The sequence below is a fragment of the Lissotriton vulgaris genome, unplaced genomic scaffold (genome assembly GCF_964263255.1).
Source record: "Lissotriton vulgaris unplaced genomic scaffold, aLisVul1.2 SCAFFOLD_832, whole genome shotgun sequence".
In the NCBI taxonomy this organism is placed as follows: Eukaryota; Metazoa; Chordata; class Amphibia; order Caudata; family Salamandridae; genus Lissotriton; species Lissotriton vulgaris.
In genome coordinates, this window is record NW_028245555.1 from 137,389 (window position 1) to 156,022 (window position 18,634).

At 46.8% G+C, this 18,634-nt stretch overlaps 1 protein-coding gene across 1 annotated transcript in view; it reads left to right on the plus strand.

Annotated features, from left to right (window-relative positions):
* Positions 1-18,634, plus strand: part of LOC147666349 (long-chain-fatty-acid--CoA ligase ACSBG2-like) — a gene marked incomplete at its 5' end in the record, with an annotated part of 191,942 nt that overhangs the window by 73,994 nt on the left and 99,314 nt on the right. Inside the window, one exon of the mRNA XM_086949102.1 lies at positions 12,708-12,911. Within this exon, the coding sequence (XP_086805228.1) occupies positions 12,708-12,911 (204 nt within the window). The remainder of the gene's footprint in view (positions 1-12,707; positions 12,912-18,634) is intronic.

An 18,634-nucleotide genomic window follows, 5' to 3' on the forward strand; every position in this document is an offset into this window, starting at 1 on the left:
CTACTGTCATTGGTCCGTCCGTGTGCCTCGATGGGACGGAAAAAAGGGCGGAACTGATGTCATCACGCCGGCGTGGGCCAGTTGTAGGCGTCGGTGACGTCAGCGGAGTCGCGAGCGATGTCGTGTCTCTATGAGGTCCGAGTCCACGTCGGCGCGAGGCTACAAAAGAATTTCCGAATGTTGCTGACGCAAGGGGGATATTCACAAGGTGAGGAATCCACAGGCAGATATTGTATCTACCAGAAAAAGCGTTACCGAAGGTAAGTAACTTGTTCATCGGGAAGCAAATGACTCCAGATCAAACATGACACGCACCTCGAGAACCGACCATAGGCAGCATACGTCCCGCAAGTACCATTGCATGTGCGTATGCGTACCCTGCCCTACGCGAAGGTCCGTCTATGGACAACGAACATTCAGCAAGAGAGTGAGGAGATGAGGCAGGGTGCGCTCACTGATGGATCGATCTCGACCCTGAGGTAGGTGTTGCAGGCTCTCCTGAACTGTGCATCGTCGCAAACCTCACCGTAATACCTGGAGGGGTCTCATCCGACCGCAGGTGCCGGGCAGAGAATAGATGAGGACATCGCTTCAGAGAGACCTTGACGTAGCAGCAGGTCAGAGCGAAATCAGTTGTTGTGCCGGAGATGGTGGTAAAAGGTTCAGATTTTTGCTTTTTCTTTGAAGTATTTCATTATTTGCATGCTGTGCTATGTTTTGTAATTCATCTGGGAGAGAGCAAGAGAGAGGGATTCGATATGGTGGGCTACACAGGGATTTAAGCAGATCATGATCCCTTATCCAGGGAGCATCTGTAGACAGCTCCTTATCAGTGTTGTAGCTATATGTGTTGTCTATGTTTATGTTTAACTTAAGAAACTCTTGCTCCTGTTTCATATTTGAAATGTAGAATGCTTGAGGGTAGTTGCTTTCCTGTCTGCATGGCAGTAGGCAGACGTCAATGCTGTGTGGCATTATTAAAGATGTCTACATCTACACTGTGGAAGTTTCCGTTTTGCAACACACTTCTGTGATTATCAGCAGTTTTCTTACTTGATATTTTCCATGGGGATAGTGAGATAAGAAATACAGGCCAATCTCACTCATTGACGCCACAGCCAAGGTGCTGGGCAGAGTTTTTCCTTGTCCGATTAGAGGTCCGGGCGTCTAACACAGTGGTCATAGTTAAAACACAATATGGCTTTAGAAGGGGGCTGGGCACGACCAAGCAATGCCTTAATCTGTCCATAATTATCAATAAATACACATAGGTCAAGAAGGGCTCTATCCACTTGGCCTTCATGGACTTGTCTAGTGCCTTTGACACTGTTAACCGGGATAGATTGTGGGCCTTGATGGGGAGCACAGGTATAGAAGAAGCACTGATATCTCTCTTTCGTAGACTACACTCTTAACACCACGGTTGCTGTAAGATGTGGCACTCAAGGTAAAAGGGCAAACCTGATTGAAACAACTGAAGGTGTCCGGCAAGGGTGCATTCCGGCCCCCTTCCTGTTTTTAATTTACACAAATGGCCTAGAGGCTTTTTTTGCTAAGCAAGGAGAATGATTACCCCAGTATTGGTGGCAACTAAATCCCATTATCATCATATGCGGATGCTACAGTATTAATGGCACTGACAGCTAATAGTCTCCAAAAATCCCTTAATGCTTTTACTGATTTTATGGTATCACTTGATTGAAAAGTACATTTTATCAAATCATATCTCATGCTACGTGGCCCCAAATCTAGCAAAACAAAAAAACTTCTTTGTAAGGGACAAAAGAATAGAAAAACTAAACAATTTTACATATTTGGGGAATTTATTCAACAATCAGTTGAACTGGAACCACTTATAACACTAAGGGTGCATCACACAAGTAGGGCTGTCGACGCTCTATTCCGCTTTGCTTGCAGAGTAGGTCATATGCCTGTGAGAGAACTAATCAACCTATATAAAGCAAAATGCCTGTCGGTTGCTACCTATGGGGCAGGGGTGTGGGACACTATAAAAGCCGTCAACTACAAGTTTTGCTAGAAGAATGCTGATGACCCCGGATAGTGCCCCCACACTCTTCTGTCATGGAGAATTGGGGTTAGAGTTCATAGAGGACGGCATAGGCAGCTCCCCTCTGCTTTTATGGGCAACAATCTGGTTGTCAGAAGAATTAATGTTATCAAGAGAAGCAATCAAAGACTGCACAAACTTGTGAGGGACAAATTTCAATAGATAGGACTGGGCATTTTTATGACAATCCTGATTGTATCCCAGAGAATGCCAAAACCATCATCAAAGAGGCATATCACACCAGGGCCATTATGCGTTATTCCCAACACGAGAATACGGGCGCCCTTCGTTTACTGCCCATCCCAGAACAATACTATCTAACTGCCCGTCCCACAACAATACTATCTAACCTTTACCACTAATGTACAGACTAGATTCCTTTTAACCAGATTCTGTCTAGCCACTGCGCATTTTTTGTTGGCATTTCCTCATCAAAGAAGGTGAGTAGACAATCTAATGGCTTATCCCTGTGGCAATTTGACCAACCAAAGCACTATACACTTTATTCTATTCTGTAGTTATATAAAGTGGTTAGGAAAAACATTTAGCCCCACTATTAAGGAAAATTCACCCCAGCACATACATTGATGGTTTTATTTTTTTGCACACTTTGGCTACCCCTGTCTCTGCATTGCATTAGCCGCCATTGCCATTTGCACCCTGAGCAAGCTTTGGGGAACCACGGAACCACGGAGCCTGCAGCTGACGGCAACAGGTAGAGACGAGCGTGTAGCAGACTACATCCCCCAAAGTGCTGTGCGATCTGCCGCGTTACCGCTCAGCGCCAGGAGGCGATTAAAAGCGGCATCACTTCCTTGAAGAGGGGGAAACCTTTTGCTGCCTGACGCCGCCATTGCCATTTGCACCCTGAGCAAGCTTTGGGGAACCACGGAGCCTGCAGCTGACGCTGCATGTAATTCACCCGCTTGTCTCCCGCTGACTGACGCTCATTGACCAGCTGGAGCGCGGCAGCAGGTAGAGACGAGCGTGTAGCAGACTACATCCCCCAGAGTGCTGTGCGGTCTGCAGCGTTACCGCTCAGCGCCAGGAGGCGATTAAAAGCAGCATCACTTCCTTGAAGAGGGGGAAACCTTTTGCTGCCTGACGCCGCCATTGCCATTTGCACCCTGAGCAAGCTTTGGGGAACCACGGAGCCTGCAGCTGACGCTGCATGTAATTCACCCGCTTGTCTCCCGCTGACCGACGCTCATTGACCAGCTGGAGCGCGGCAGCAGGTAGAGACGAGCGTGTAGCAGACTACATCCCCCAGAGTGCTGTGCGGTCTGCCGCGTTACCACTCAGCGCCAGGAGGAGATTAAAAGCGGCATCACTTCCGTCTCGCGGGACGCCCGGGGCGAAGCCCGGGCTAAGGGCGGGCCCTCTGTGGCCCTCAGAGGCCTGAGGAGCCTGGCCTGGGCCACCACCCCTGCCCGATCTTCTTCAGCCCAAGTAAAGTTTGGACAAAGAAACTGTAAGTTTGCTAATATCTAATTACACGATACAGGGATTTTTGTCATTCATCGCTAAGCCCTAAGTATATGGACCTGTCATTACACTGCCAACACTCCTAAACAGTCATTTGAGATTAGCATTGGGGTCTGCCATGAATTGTCGGGAGACCAGAAGCATGGCTGTTGCAGGAGCGAAAAAATTAACCGGGACTTTGGACGACTTTATTGTTCGTACCCATGCATTAATCGATGAGGGGATGGTATTAATGGACAGGAGGGTGTCCCAAGACCTAGCGATGGCTAAGAGATCTTCTCTAGGGCTTATTGCCCAGGCATGCACGCCCAACACCGAGTCCCGCCCCAATACTCTCGCCATGGTACATACCATCGGGGATACCGGGGATTCTGATGTCTTAAGCTCACAAGACTTGGAAGCCACTCCGAATCTTAATCTTCTGATAGAGAGTGGCTCAGACAGAAATGAGTCAGACAATCCACCTTCGGCAAGTGCCACAAATCAAAGGGGTTTGAAAGAAGGGGCTATCCCTAAACAAAAGGTCAACAAATCTACCACCCTTAAAGGGAAAAAAGCACAAACTGCCCACAACCGAGGCAATACCATCTTAGACCCGGCAATTGTGAATAATAATCCGACAGACTGTGCAAATGACACGGGGGGGGGGCGCACTCGACAAAAGTTGGCTTGCCTCTAAGTCTTCCAGACGACACTATTATCGACAATAGTCTGGAGGAAATCCTGGAACTTAGTGGTGGAGTCACTAACCCAGCCAAACATAGCCAAGATGGGAGCGGGTTAATTACGAATAATAATAACATTTTTAATATGTTAAAAGCCCTACTCGAACCCATAGAGGCTAGATTACGCTGCTTAGAAACTATCTTGAAAAACATTCATAAGGATATAAGTGCCCCAAGCTTTACCTTGAATGCTAAGACACCCTATGTTGCGAACACAGTTAACAAGTCAGCTAATAAGTCATCCTTGGCTGGCAAAAGCGTCACTGTGGCTAAAAACAATGTTCCTAAGAACCCTAGTAACACTGCAAACCTGGGTGGCACTAAAGCAAAGACCCCCGACCCAAAACAACCAGAGAATTCAACTAATTCTAAGTTAACTCCCCAAGTTAAATCTAATGATCCCACTCCGCTGACTACAAATCCCGACCTGGACCCTAGAGTTAAGGTAGCGGCCCGCAGAAACATCCATCTCCCCCCAGATTCCTGCCCCTATGTAGTGATTCTTACTGGAGTCACTGAAATCTCACCATCTGGAGTAGAATCCTACCAGGCCTTGAAAAATAAAGTGTGCCACGGGCTCTCCAAAAACCATCCCTTACCCCGAACATTCCAAGCAATATTCTAATGGTGGAAAGAACCCCATGGGTGGGAGGGAATAGAAAAAATTTACAGGGGGATTGTGTTGTGGTCACTTTCGAGAACACACAGGTGGTAGAACACATATGTAGAGGATCCTCTAGATATCAAGCAAGCACGGTCACTGCTAGGCCCCTCTCTTACTTCTACCTATAGGGGAACCAAGTAGACAAAAGATGGAGTTGGTTAAGAGGCCCACAAGACCAAAAAACCAGGCAGAGGTTTAACCCCCCATGGGAGGCGCAACCTTATGGCTGGGATGAGGGTGGAGATGAGGAATGGAACTTGGTTAGGAGAAGAAGAGGCAGACCGCTTCAAGGTGGGTTTGTCGCAGGGCCACAAAATAGTCACCCACATTATTACCACCAGACTGCATATGGGTATGATAATTACTTTAACTTCCCAACTGCTAACCACTATGAATGTCTGTCAACCACGGACTGGGTTGACTGACAAAAACAGGGCCTGCCAACTGGACAGAGGACTCATATCTTCCTTACCCCTCTGCAAAAGGAAAATAGTATTCCGGACATGCAGAATTTAAATCTAATTCCAACTTTTGACAAGGGTCCTGATGCTGCTGAGGTTAGGGTGACGTATAATTCCCAAAAAACAGTTTGCAAAATCCTTACTTGGAATGTGGCAGGGATAACTGCTAAGGCTTTAGACCCTATCTGGCAGGGTTTTGTCAAACAATATGATATACTGGCCTTCCAAGAAACTTGGGATAAATCAACTTGTTTTTCTCTGGATGGCTTTCACAGTTTCTCCACTCCAGCAGTATCGGGTGTAAGAGGGAGAGCTAAGGGAGGCCTACTTATTCTGTTTTCACTTAACCTGGTTGGGGTTTTTAAAAAAATTTAACCTGCTCCTATGAACAGGCTTATAATTGAGTGGGCCATTTCGGACCATCAAACTTTTTTATTTATTAATTTTTATAATTCCAGGGAGGGCTCTTTTGTGAATGAGCACCTGATTGCCCTGTCAGATTTTTTGTCAGTCTATAAACACGATTGCACTTCCGTGCCAGAGATGGTTATCCTGGGCGATTTTAATATTCACCCCTGTGAGGGGGATTGTTATAATGACAGATATGGAGGATCACCGGTTGAGGGGATTCCCCACTTCGAACATACTAAGGAGGGTGAGGGGCTTGAGAACCTTCTTGCCAACTTAAACCTATTTGAACTAGGCCTTGGTAATAATGAGACCAGAGTGCCCACATTTATTGGGAGAGACGCAAATACCATAATTGACTACATTTTTGTATCATCTGGGGGGCTAGCAAAAGCACGGGAATACAGGGTGGTGACCGCTGTTTTTAGCGATCACAACCCTGTTTTACTGACCGTGGATCTGGATTGTTTTCTGACTGGAAGAGACACAGGTGTGGTTGCCCCAAGAGATCTTTCAACTAAGGAGCAGGGTAGGAGGATAAAATGGGAGAAGATTGTTCCAGAAAACTTCTTCCAAACATTAGCGCAGGAAACCGAGGCAAAGATGGCAGTCTGCCTTGATCCCACTTCACTAGGACCTGATGTTGTGGCTGCCTATGTTGAGATATGCTCAAGGATCTCCAAGAACTTAGAGTCCAGGAACGGCTCACAAGGTATTAAGAAGACATACAAATGGTTTGACAAGGAATGCTCGCTCATGAATAGTGCCTTACTGAAAGCACTTAAAACACAGACCTAGAGATAAGACACTTGTGGCGAGCCACCGAAAGGATTATAAACTTGCACTTGCTAAGCGTAAGAAACAAATCAAGGAGGAAGCCTGGGACAAACTTCTATCCACAGACGTACTGAGAGATAGCAAAGCATTTTGGGCCATTATTAATCAACCTTTTTTCACCGAGGATGGGAAAACAGATATGGACTGTGTGATCGAAGACGAAAGATGGCTTAACCATTTTAAACAAATCTATGAAACTGAGTTAGGGGTGCAAACTTCCCCAGTTATAGTGCCTTCTCGAAACACCATGATCATGAAATTTACCATCTCCGAGGTCGAAAGGGCGATTAAAGATACAAGCAAACATAAGGCTCCTGGACCCGATGGGGTCCCTGCCGATCTTTACATCCAGTATCCTCAATTTTGGTCCAAAATACTAACGTCTTTAATGCTATACCTTCAGCAGGCTTCCCATCTTCCTGGTCCACCTCTATTATTGTCCCGATTTTTAAGAAGGGGAACAGGGGGGATCCTGCCTGCTACAGGCCAATCTCATTGTTGGACTCTGCTGTTAAAATCTTGGGCAGAGTCATTCTACAAAGACTTGGGGATTGGCTTGAGGGGAGTGGGGTTCTCTCTGACCTCCAGTATGGTTTTAGAGCACATAGGGGGACCATGGACCAATGTCTAAATCTTCACCTTATTATTAGTAAATACACAGTGTTGAAGGAGGGGTTTTTATATTTAGGTTTCATGGATTTATCCTCCGCATTTGATTTAGTTAACCGCTCCAAACTATGGCTTATTTTGCGGGACATGGGTCTGGACATTACCTTGGTTAATTTTTTACACGATCTTCATCAGAATTTGTCCGCTTCTGTTAGGGTAACAAGGGACGGTAGGTGTACTGAGCAATTCAGATCAGGGAGAGGGTTCAGACAAGGTTGTATTCTGGCCCCTCTCCTATTTACACTCTATATTAATTCCCTGGGTAAATCTTTGAACCTAGCTACCCTGGATGTTCTGCGTATGGGAGGGTCATCCATCCCAGTCCTCCTGTACGCGGATGACGCCGTCCTACTTGCTCGCACAGGCACCGGCTTACAAAGACTGCTAGACCACTTTGGCTCCTTCATGGAAGCCTTGGATTTAAAAATTAATACATCAAAATCCCACGTTATGGTAACTGGCCCACGCAAGAAAAGTATGAAGATCAAAACTTTTAGATGTAATGAAACACCAATCTCCAGGGTACCTTTTTTCTGTTATTTAGGTGTTACCTTTGATGAAAGAGGGACCTGGGGGCCTCAGTTGAAACTTAAAGGCAACGGGGTTGTAAGATCCACCACAGGACTCATGAACTTTTCTAAAAGACTTGGCTCGAGACCCATGGAGGCTATGATTCGCATTTATAAATCAAAATGTTTAGCAATTGCATCCTATGGGGCCGATATTTGGGGCTATGTACCATCACCAGGCATTCAAACTATAGAAAATAATTTTATACGATCTCTTTTGTCACTCCCAAAGTCATCCCCTACATTTTCAATCCATTGTGAAGTGGGCTTGGGATACATTACTGATCTCCTAAAAATGACCCCCCTGTTACGATGGGTTAAAACCTGGACAAACGAGGAGATTACGCTCAACCACCTCATACTTAAAGACTGTATGGCCTTGGATAAAGCGGATAGTATACCCTGGCTTGCGTATGTTAGAGCGGCATGCGTAAGGCTGGGGCGCCCGGACATGTATTTATCACCACGGGGCCTCAGGAAAGAGGATGTAGGGTGGGTTAAGTTACATTTCCGAAACCTGTTGGAGGCAGAAAGGGAGGAGGTTGAACTTAGTAAACCTATGGTGAGATCAATATACCAATTATCAATCTCCCCAGTCATGGAACCTTATTTAAAATGTGACTAAACCATACCATCGTTTTCTTTTACTTAGGTTCAGGTTCAATCTCATTCATCTTGTGCTTGGTGCCTACACAAAGTGGGGGACCCCAGAAAACACCCCACCCTGTACCTGTGACAGTTTTTCAACACAGGACACGCTTCATTTAGTGATGTTTTGTGAACACTATTTGGTGGCCCGAAAAAAATTTCTATACCCAATTTTGAAAGATCTTAACTTTGTCCAGGTGAGGCCTGCACTTCTACATTTGCAAATGCTTAATTCTGTGCAGGTCACATATAGTGTAGCCAGTTTTTTGGTAGCGGCAGCTCGAATAAATAAATTAAGACTCACCCAGACGACCAATTAACTAGGTCGATAATCTTTCAACTACTCTTTGGGAAAATGTATTATGAATAGCGGGAGACAGGGTTGGCCTCTTTTTATCTACACTGTTTAGTATTTACTCTTTGTATCAAAGATTTTATTTGTTTTAAGAATGAACGTATGAATTGCAATCATGTGTATACTTGTATATCTGTAAATTTTATTTGTATAATGTATGTAAGTTTAATAATGAATTGTGTATTGCTTTTATGGTTTTAATTAACCGAAATAAAGATATCTGACTGACTGACTGCATTAGCTAATTACAAAAAAGTCTTGATAGCTATTAGAAAGCGTTATGAGTCAAAGAGGTTGTTAAAGTATGGTTTAATTTCATACTATTGTACGTTATTCGGTTGTACCTTGATGAACTGTGTAATAGCTTGTCGCTTTAAATTGATTATTTTATGTATAGAATTTTTATATTGTACTATATAATGAATTGCTTCTTGTTTTAAATGTATTATTGTGATTGTTTTATAAATCAATCAAGAATTTGTAGAGCTCACTACTTACCTGTGAGAATCTCAAGGCGCTGGGGGGAAAAAAGTGGGGGGGGGGGGGGAACGCTACTGGTCGAACAGCCAGGTCTTGGGTAGCCTCCTGAAAGTCAGCAGGTCTTGGGTCTGTCGTAGGCTCAGTGGGAGGGTGAAGGGTGAAGGGTGTCCAGGCCTTGGCGGCGAGGTGGGAGAAGGATCTGCTGCCGGTGGTTGATCTTCGGATGCGAGAAACGGTGGCGAGGGCGAGGACGGCGGAACGGAGCTGGTGGTTGGGGATGTAGAAGAAGATTTGTCTGTTGAGGTAGGCTGGGCCGGTCTTGTGGAGTGCCTTGTGTGCGTGGATGAGGAGCTTGAAGGAAATCCTCTTGTTGACGGGGAGCCAGTGCAGGTTTCTCAGGTGGAGGGTGATGTGTCTGTGGCGTGGTACATCGAGGGTCATGCGTGCAGAGGCGTTTTGAATGCATTGCAGTTGTTTGATGAGCTTGGCCGAGGCTCCAGCGTAGAGGGCTTTTTCATAGTCAAGTCTGCTACTGACGAGGGCCTGGGTGACTGTTCTTCTTTTATCTGTCAGGATCCACCTGTAGATCTTGCAGAGCATGTGGAGGGTGTTGAAGCAGGAGGAGGAGACTGCGTTGACTTGCTTGGTCATGGAGAGTGTTGAGTCGAGAATGACTCCCCTGTTGCGTGCGTTGGCGGTGGGTGTCGGGGATGCTCCCAGTGCCGTGGGCCACCAGGAGTCGTACCAGACTGAAGGGTTGGAGCCGAGGATGAGGACCTCCGTCTCGTCCGTGTTCAGCTTCAGTCAGCTGATCTTCATCCAGTCGGCGACGGCCTTCATTCCTTCGTGGAGGTTGGATTTGGCGGTGAGGGGGTCCTTAGCGAGGGAGTGGATCAGTTGAGTGTCGTTGGCGTAGGAGATTATGTTGAGCTTATGCTGTCGGGCGACTTGTGCGAGTGGGGCCATGTACATGTTGAACAGTGTCGGGCTGAAGGATGATCCCTGGGGTACGTCGCAGATGATCTTGGAGGCTTCCGATCGGAATGGGGATAGGCAGACGCTCTGGGTTCTGCCGGAGAGGAAGGAGGTGGTCCATTCCAGGGCCTTGTCTCAGATCCCTGCGTCATGGATGCGTGTGAGTAGTGGTCGGTGACAGACGGTGTCGAAGGTGGCGGAGGGGTCTAGGAGGATGAGTGCCGCGGTCTCACCGTTGTCCAGCAGGGTCCTGATGTCGTCGGTGGTGGCAATGAAGGCAGTCTCGGTGCTGTGGTTGCTGCGGAACCCTAACTGGGATGGGTCCAGGATGCTGTTTTCTTTGAGGTATCGGGTTAGCTGTCTGTTGACGATCTTCTCGATGACCTTGGCTGGGAGCGAAAGCAGGGAGATGGACCGGAGGTTCTTGAGGTCTCTCAGGTCCGCCTTGGGTTTTTAGAGTAGGGCGTTGATCTCGGAGTGTTTCCATTTCTCTGGGAAGGTCGCGGTCTAGAAGGAGAGATTGATTATGTTGCGCAGGTGGGGTGCGATGGAGCTGCTGGCTTTGTTGAAGTTGTGGTGCGGGAGTCGGTCTGACGGGGAGCCGGAGTGGATTGTGCTCATGGTCTTGATGGTGTCATCTATGTTCACGTTGGCCCAGGCTGGCAGGGGGTCATGGTCGATGGTGTGCGGGGTGTCTGGAGTGTCGATGTCTATTGGGGCTGTCTGGGCGTTGAAGCTGTCGTGGATGTCAGCGATCTTGCGGTGGAGGAAGGTGGCGAGGGAGTCACACAGGGCTGGCGACGGCGGGATGACGTTGGTGTTGGAGCTGGAGCTGGGGTTGGAGAGTTCCTTTACAATGTTGAAGAGCTCCATGCTGTTGTGTGCGTTGAAGTCGAGGCGGTCCTTGAAGGAGGTCCTCTTTGCAGACGTGATGGTGTTTGCAGATGGCGTCTTTGTAGGGTGCGAGGCTGTCCGGTGTCTTTTCATTATGCCAATTCTTCTCTATTTTCTGGCAGGTTCGCTTGGAGGCTAGGAGTTCTGGGGTGAATCATCTAGCTCTCTTGCTGGTGCCTCTGTGGGTGGGTTTCTTTATCGGGGCGAGGGTGTTGGCGCAGTCAATGTTGGAGGTGTCAGTGGTTTGCGTATAGTTGGTCTTCCGTGATTTTGCTCCAGCAGCGGCGGGGGATCTGTTGGGTGCGGTGGTATGTGGTAGGTTCTGGAAGGTGAAGTGGATGCAGCGGTGTTCGGTCCAGATGAGTACGGTGGTGTGGCTGAAGGAGACGTGGGAGCTTGAGGAAAAGACGGGGTTGAGCGTGTGGCCAGCGGAATGGGTAGGCATTGTGACGAGCTGCCTCAGTCAGAGGTTGGCGAGGTTGTCGATCAGGGTGGTGAAGTTGCTGTTGTTGTTCTCAAGGTGAAAGTTCAGGTCTCCTAGGTGGATGCATTCGGTGGAGGTCTGGGCGTTCATGCTGATGAAGTCGGCGATGGAGTCGCTGAATTGGGGTCGGGGTCGTCTGTAGATGAGGGTACCTCTGAGGGTGGTGTTGGGGTCTTTGTGGATCTGGAAGTTCATGTATTCGGCGGTGCGGAGAGTGTTGTCGGTGTTGGTCGAGACCCTGACGCTGTTCTTGTGGACGATGGTGATTTCTCCTCCGACTCCGTTGGTGTGGTCTCTGTGGGTGATCTTGTAGCCGTCTGGGATGGCTATGGCGATGTCGGGTGCGGAGGAGTCGTTCATACAGGTTTTTGTCAGGAAGGCGACGTCCGGGGATGATGTGTCGAGCAGGTCAAACTTTTATGGTTCTCTTAAACCGAAATAAAGTTACTCTTGACTTGACATGACTTGAGATAAGAACCCCATTCTATATATGAATAATGTAAGGGCAAACATGCAAAATGAATGATTTTGTTGGCAGCAGCTCCTGTAGAAAGGTTTCATTTACGTAACCCTTTCAGGCAGAGCACAAGTCGTACCTGAGAGGAAGCTCCCAGCCTGCCTGCAACTGACTTTTGTGCCACAGTTACAAACTGAGCTAGATTGTTAAGGCATTTGAGTACTGGAAGCTCCCAGGTGGGCATCAGCATTACTTCCACAGATTGGCAGCTCACTAGGACCTGTGCCAAACCAGAGTTCTGACTCTTGAGTAAATGGCCCTTACAAAAAGAGAAAGTGCAAGTCCTACAATACAAGGTGCTATTGACTCAAAAAATGAACTGGCATAAGAAGTTGCTGCTTAGAGCCATCTCTGCCAATATCACGGTTATCTGAGATGCTTGGATAATGTCCACCCTAATGCATTTGCAAAGGCTTATTATTTCTGCTAGTTCAACTTCTAACTGTCTTCTAAATCTTTCTATTACAGTAATGGCTCTGGATTCCTTGGGCTCTCGATGGCTGATTTGGGCCTTGATCGATGTGTCCTGCATTACACAGGAGGTGCTATCACCCCAAAGGAGACCCTGGAGTATTTCATAGGACTGAATCTTCCTATTATAGAGATTTATGGCATGAGCGAGAGTTCTGGAAACCATACAGTATCTTTGACAAGCAACTACCGCATAACAAGGTCAGTACTAAACTGTAACCAACTTTGCTTCTTTTGGTAGGCTTTTCGAAGCTAGTGAGAAAATCTCAGGTAATGTCTCATTAGTAGCAATTTAATTGTGACTAGCAGGCTAGCATCAGTGCTCTGAGCATCTTCTATTACAGTCTTGGTGATCTGCTCAACACCCTGCCACTGTATGAAAGTTGCACTCTGGGCGTAACACAGACCACTGAAGCCCCTGTGGCTTAAGGTGCCCCCACCCACCAAGGGGCACCCTTCAGTATAAAGCCTATGGATACAGCCACTGCTCCTCTGTTATGACAGAGTAGCATCTCCCCACTGACGCAGTCACCGGATAAAAACATGTCAAATAAAATGATAATAAAGCAGCTGTTTTAGGACCGCCAAACCCTCATGCGCACTTAGATAACTTCGGGTTATTGTATTGGGAACAGCAGGCACAGACTGCACAGGCTCCAAGGTGGTTGTCAGGGCAAGTCAAATTTATTGTGTTGTTTCAAGAAAAAATTCCAATAAGCCGGATTGATTCTGATAGTTGTTTATATAAGGTGTTTTCACTGTTTCTGAGAAGATGAGCAAAGAAGTGACTGACAGCCAACGCGTGTTTCGCCCCTGTGTTTCGCCCCCTTACATGGCCATCCGGCCTGGGGCTTCCTCAGGACGGTACGTTCAAACACAGTTATCAACATAAAAGTGTAATTACACATAACAGAGACATACAGAAGAGAAAAGGAGTGGATCCAAAATTATAGTAAAGAGAGAGCATCACCAAGAATACAGGGGTGCAAATAAATATATAAATTATTATATAGAATGTGGAAAATAGCAATAAGAATGAAAGAACAAAAATATGAAAAGGCAAGAAGCACACAGAAGCAATAACATTAGGTGGAATGCCGTGTAGAAGGACTCCAACGTGGATCATTATATGTTGGCGATTCACGATATTGAATTACACAGTTATATATGTGCAACATATGAGGTGACAAAATAAATTGAAGCCAAGGAGCAGAAAGATGAGTGTTTACATTAACTTTTCAAAGAAAAGAACAGAGATAAATAAGTTATGCAGGCATAGTAACACAGGTGGAGGAGAGAGGGGGTGTGGGGGGAAAGCAAGGAGGGTAGACATTGAAATATTGAGAAAGGCCGTGACGTACCGTGTGAACGAAGTAGAGTTATAAGGATTTCGCGCATAATGTGAAGGGTGTTAGTAACAGGAACGGAAAGGGCGGGGGGAGGAAGTATGAATTGTTAGATGGTGACATAAGTAACATCACAACATCGGTATGCAAAATTAAATTAAAGAGATAAAACATCAATTATTCAGGTCACGTTTGATCAACAGGGAGGCAGAATAGCAACAGTAGTGCAACAGGTCACGTGTGTATTGTGACAGAATAACAAGGATTGTGCCGCCCTATCCCCTTAATGCGAAGTGCAGGTTGGGTCTGGCGTGCAGGTACAGGGTGGGTGTGTGGGGGAAAAAAGTCTAATAAGGAGCGTGTTACGGTGTGTGTGGGGCGCTGCTGCATCTCGCCCGTGGTACAACTGGGGAGGTGGTGCGTGCGCGCCTCATGAGAGTTTGTGGTAGTCCGTTCTTACCGTAATAAATATCTTAGGAGACTTGAGTCGTTAGGGAAAGGATGGGACGTCCTGGTCGATCTGGGGGAATATCGGTAAGGATTAAAAACAAGAGGTGGACAGGGTGGGGAGAGACGAAAGAAGCAATGAGAGAGCAAGGCAGGAGTCCCGGGGGAGCTTACCTGACGAAATACAGGTGTAATGCCTGTCCGGTCTATCTGGAACGTGTGTGGTATCTCTGCCCCGCGCGGTGGTATGCGGCATTTTTAAATAGGAAATCGGCACTGCCGCCCCAGTTCTACCACTGGCAGGATGCAGCAGCCCACCCCCCTCCCCCCACACACACGTAACGCGCTCCTTATTAGACTTTTTCCCCCACACACCCACCCTGTACCTGCACTTCACATTAAGGGGGTAGGGGGCGCTATCCTCGTCATTTACCTATAAGGGCCACTACTTGTGACACTGAATTGCTGTCTGACGTTGTCTTTCCTGGAATAATGAGTCTAATGTCATTTATTTTTTATCCAGATTGGACCTTTAAACACGATTTCCCCAACATGGAAACTCAACATGTAAATATACTGTTTCCCTCATTTATTTTGATTACACTTTCTGTCACAATTCACACGTGACCTGTTGCACTACTGTTGCTATTCTGCCTCCCTGTTGATCAAACGTGACCTGAATAATTGATGTTTTATCTCTTTAATTTAATTTTGCATACCGATGTTGTGATGTTACTTATGTCACCATCTAACAATTCATACTTCCTCCCCCCGCCCTTTCCGTTCCTGTTACTAACACCCTTCACATTATGCGCGAAATCCTTATAACTCCTTCTACACGGTATGTCACGACCTTTCTCAATATTTCAATGTCTACCCTCCTTGCTTTCCCCCCACACCCCCTCTTTCCTCCACCTGTGTTACTATGCCTGCATAACTTATTTATCTCTGTTCTTTTCTTTGAAATGTTAATGTAAACACTCATCTTTCTGCTCCTTGGCTTCAATTTATTTTGTCACATCATATGTTGCACATATATAACTGTGTAATTCAATATCGTGAATCGCCAACATATAATGATCCACATTGGGAGTCCTTCTACACAGCATTCCACCTAATGTTATTGCTTCTGTGTGCTTCTTGCCTTTTCATATTTTTGTTCTTTCATTCTTATTGCTATTTTCCACATTCTATATAATAATTTATATATTTATTTGCACTCCTGTATTCTTGATGATGCTCTCTCTTTACTATAGTTTTGGATCCACTCCTTTTCTCTTCTGTATGTCTCGGTTATGTGGAATTACACTTTTATGTTAATTACTGTATTTGAACGTACAGTCCTGAGGAAGCCCCAGGCCGGATGGCCATGTAAGGGGGCGAAACACAGGGGCGAAACACGCGTTGGCTGTCAGTCACTTCTTTGCTCATCTTCTCAGAAAGAGTGACAACACCTTATATAAATAACTATCAGTATCAATCCAGCTTATTGGAATTTTCTCCTGAAATAACACGATAAGTTTGACTTGCCCTGACAATGACCTTGGACCTCGAATATATTTGGAGGGTTAGGGGTTCCCCTGTCAAGGACAAGTATCGCAACAAGACTTGCTCAATAACAAACGGCCAGTAAGGGATCGGGACCTATTACCCCTCCACAGGCTGCATAGTCTCCCAGTCCCTCTGGGTGCGTAAAAACAGCCCGTTCCGCCGAATACTAGCGCTTCTCTCATGCTAGGTAATAGTATTACAAGCATGAGAGCAGCATCCAACCAACCATTCTTACGGAGGTCCTCAATCCTGGAAAAACTAGTCAAGAGCCTCTACTACCATTTAATGAGGCCCTAACTGTTGTACCGATGGGCAGCTGTGCAAGCCAGGATTTTTCCCCCAGTAAAAGGGTGATACAAGATCCTGATTTCCTACTTGTCACCAGGTCACGGACTCACATTTGTCATCCCCCGTGACTTTGTCTCCGCAGGACTGGAGTGGGCCCTTTAAGGAAAGCCTGGACATCCCTGAAACCGAGCCTCCCTCGATGGTGTCGGATCTGGTGGGCCTATCAGTGGTCGCTTCATCACATGAAAGGCGGAACGAGGAAGAGACGGTCAGCGAGTTCAGGAAAGCAGGAAGCCGGCCAGAGGAGAAGGACGGACGTGGACCGGAGGAGACCGAAGACGACCCCGAAGGACTTCCAGCCTGTGAAGACCAGACGAAGACGGGCCAAGAAGACGAGGTCACGCTCAGCGTTCGAGGAACACCGAAGGATAAGCCAGGAGGCCAACGACACTACGTTTCCCCCAGCCACGCTCAGGAAGAACCGTGGCTAAGCAATGTATGGGGCAGAATACAAGTTCTTTTTGCATTTAAAGGTGGGGAGGGGTAACGAGGAAACAGGAGGGTTCTGTGAGCACTGTTCCGTTCCTTGGGCACATTCACTTCACAACCCCCAGGTAGCGTGGCTTTAGAAGGGACAAACTGGTGTTGTTCTTACCCTCTCACGTGACGTTTTCCTCACTCCCTTTCCCTTCCGTCGAATGAACTTGAGCAAAGCAGTGACCTAATAGCCACTCTCCTTTCTTTTGTTTTGGGGCTGAGACGGTGAAGAGGAACCTCTACGGAAGACCCCTACCTAAGAAGAGGAACCCAGACGTGTATCCTCAAGTTTTGGATATTACTTTAAAGACATCCAATTATTGGACAAGCTTTCTGTATGCCCAAATAAAAACTTCCTTATCTCACTATTGGCTCCTTCCCTCCTTGTTAACCTTAAGGTTACAAGTGGCGAGCCAGATAGGAGTCTTCTGTCCGATATAAGATGTAGGCCCTATTAGATCAAATGAGGGAAGGTCAAGCTTAATTAGAATGGGCAGTGGGACAGTCTACTGAACAGGCCGGCCAGGACAGGGCAACGCTCGCAGCCGCAATGCAGCAACACGCAGACAATGTTGTCAAATTAGCAGAAGGACAGAATCAGCTCATCGCCATCCTGGGGCAATCTAGCGCTGCTGCTCCCCCAGGCGCTGTTGTACCCCTTCAGAAGTATGTGGCTGGTGAGGATCCTGTTTCTTTTTTTCTAAATTTCGAAAGAGCAGCTAGAGCCAGCGCTTGGCCGGGGGAACGATGGCCTTTCTACCTGGCACCTCTTTTATCAGGGGAAGCTCCAGCGGCGTGCCAATTAGCTAATAAGGATGGGACTGCCACATTAGGACATGTGAAACAGTTTGTTCTGGACAGGCTCGGAGTTGACGACGAGAGCCATTGGCTGAGGTTTCGCCAAGAGAGAGGGCTCCCGACCGATGCACCAAAAACATTGTTCTATTAATTGAAAGAGGCGGCTGACCGCTGGTTGAAACCCCTGTATTCCCCAATGGAGGAAGTTATGAGTAAAATCTATTTTGAACAGTTTTTAGAGGCCCTACCTTATGGAACCCAACGTTGGCTTAGACAGCATGCAGGGCTAACCTTAGAACAAGCTATAGAGATGGCGAACTCATATGCCAGACCTCAATCCCGTCCTAATCCCTGTGAAAATGAAAGTTCCACTAAAACCCCAACTCCGATAAAAATTGAAAAAAAAACACCTCCTCCAAGAATATTGTCTGAACCGATGAAAGCCCGGCCCCATAGACCTGAACCACTCCTTATGACTGGACCCCAATGCTAGGACTGTGGAGAGTGGGGGCATATAGCCAGGTATTGTAGAAAACAGAAAGAAAAGGGAGAAGAAGAACCCATGGAAGTGGGATACTTGCCTCACGCCATCATGTTTGCCCAGGAAACCGGTCCTACCTTTTATGTAAGTGTACTGCTCAACCAACAGAAAGTACGAACCTTGTTAGACTCAGGCTGCCGCATTCAGTAGTTAAGAAGAATCTGATCCCTGCCTCTCATGTTTTGTCAGATCGCACAGTCAGGATTAAATGTGTACATGGTGATATTAAGACCTATCCCTTAGCCGGTGTAACCATTACTACTGAACAAGGCACCCGAGTGTACTGTGAATTAGGGGTACTCCCAGCCTTGCCTGAACCACTTATTATAGGAACGGATAATAGGTGCTTTTCCACTCTCATGGCCGAAACACTACATAAAAACAGGACAACAGGAACAAACAATATGTTAGTCTCT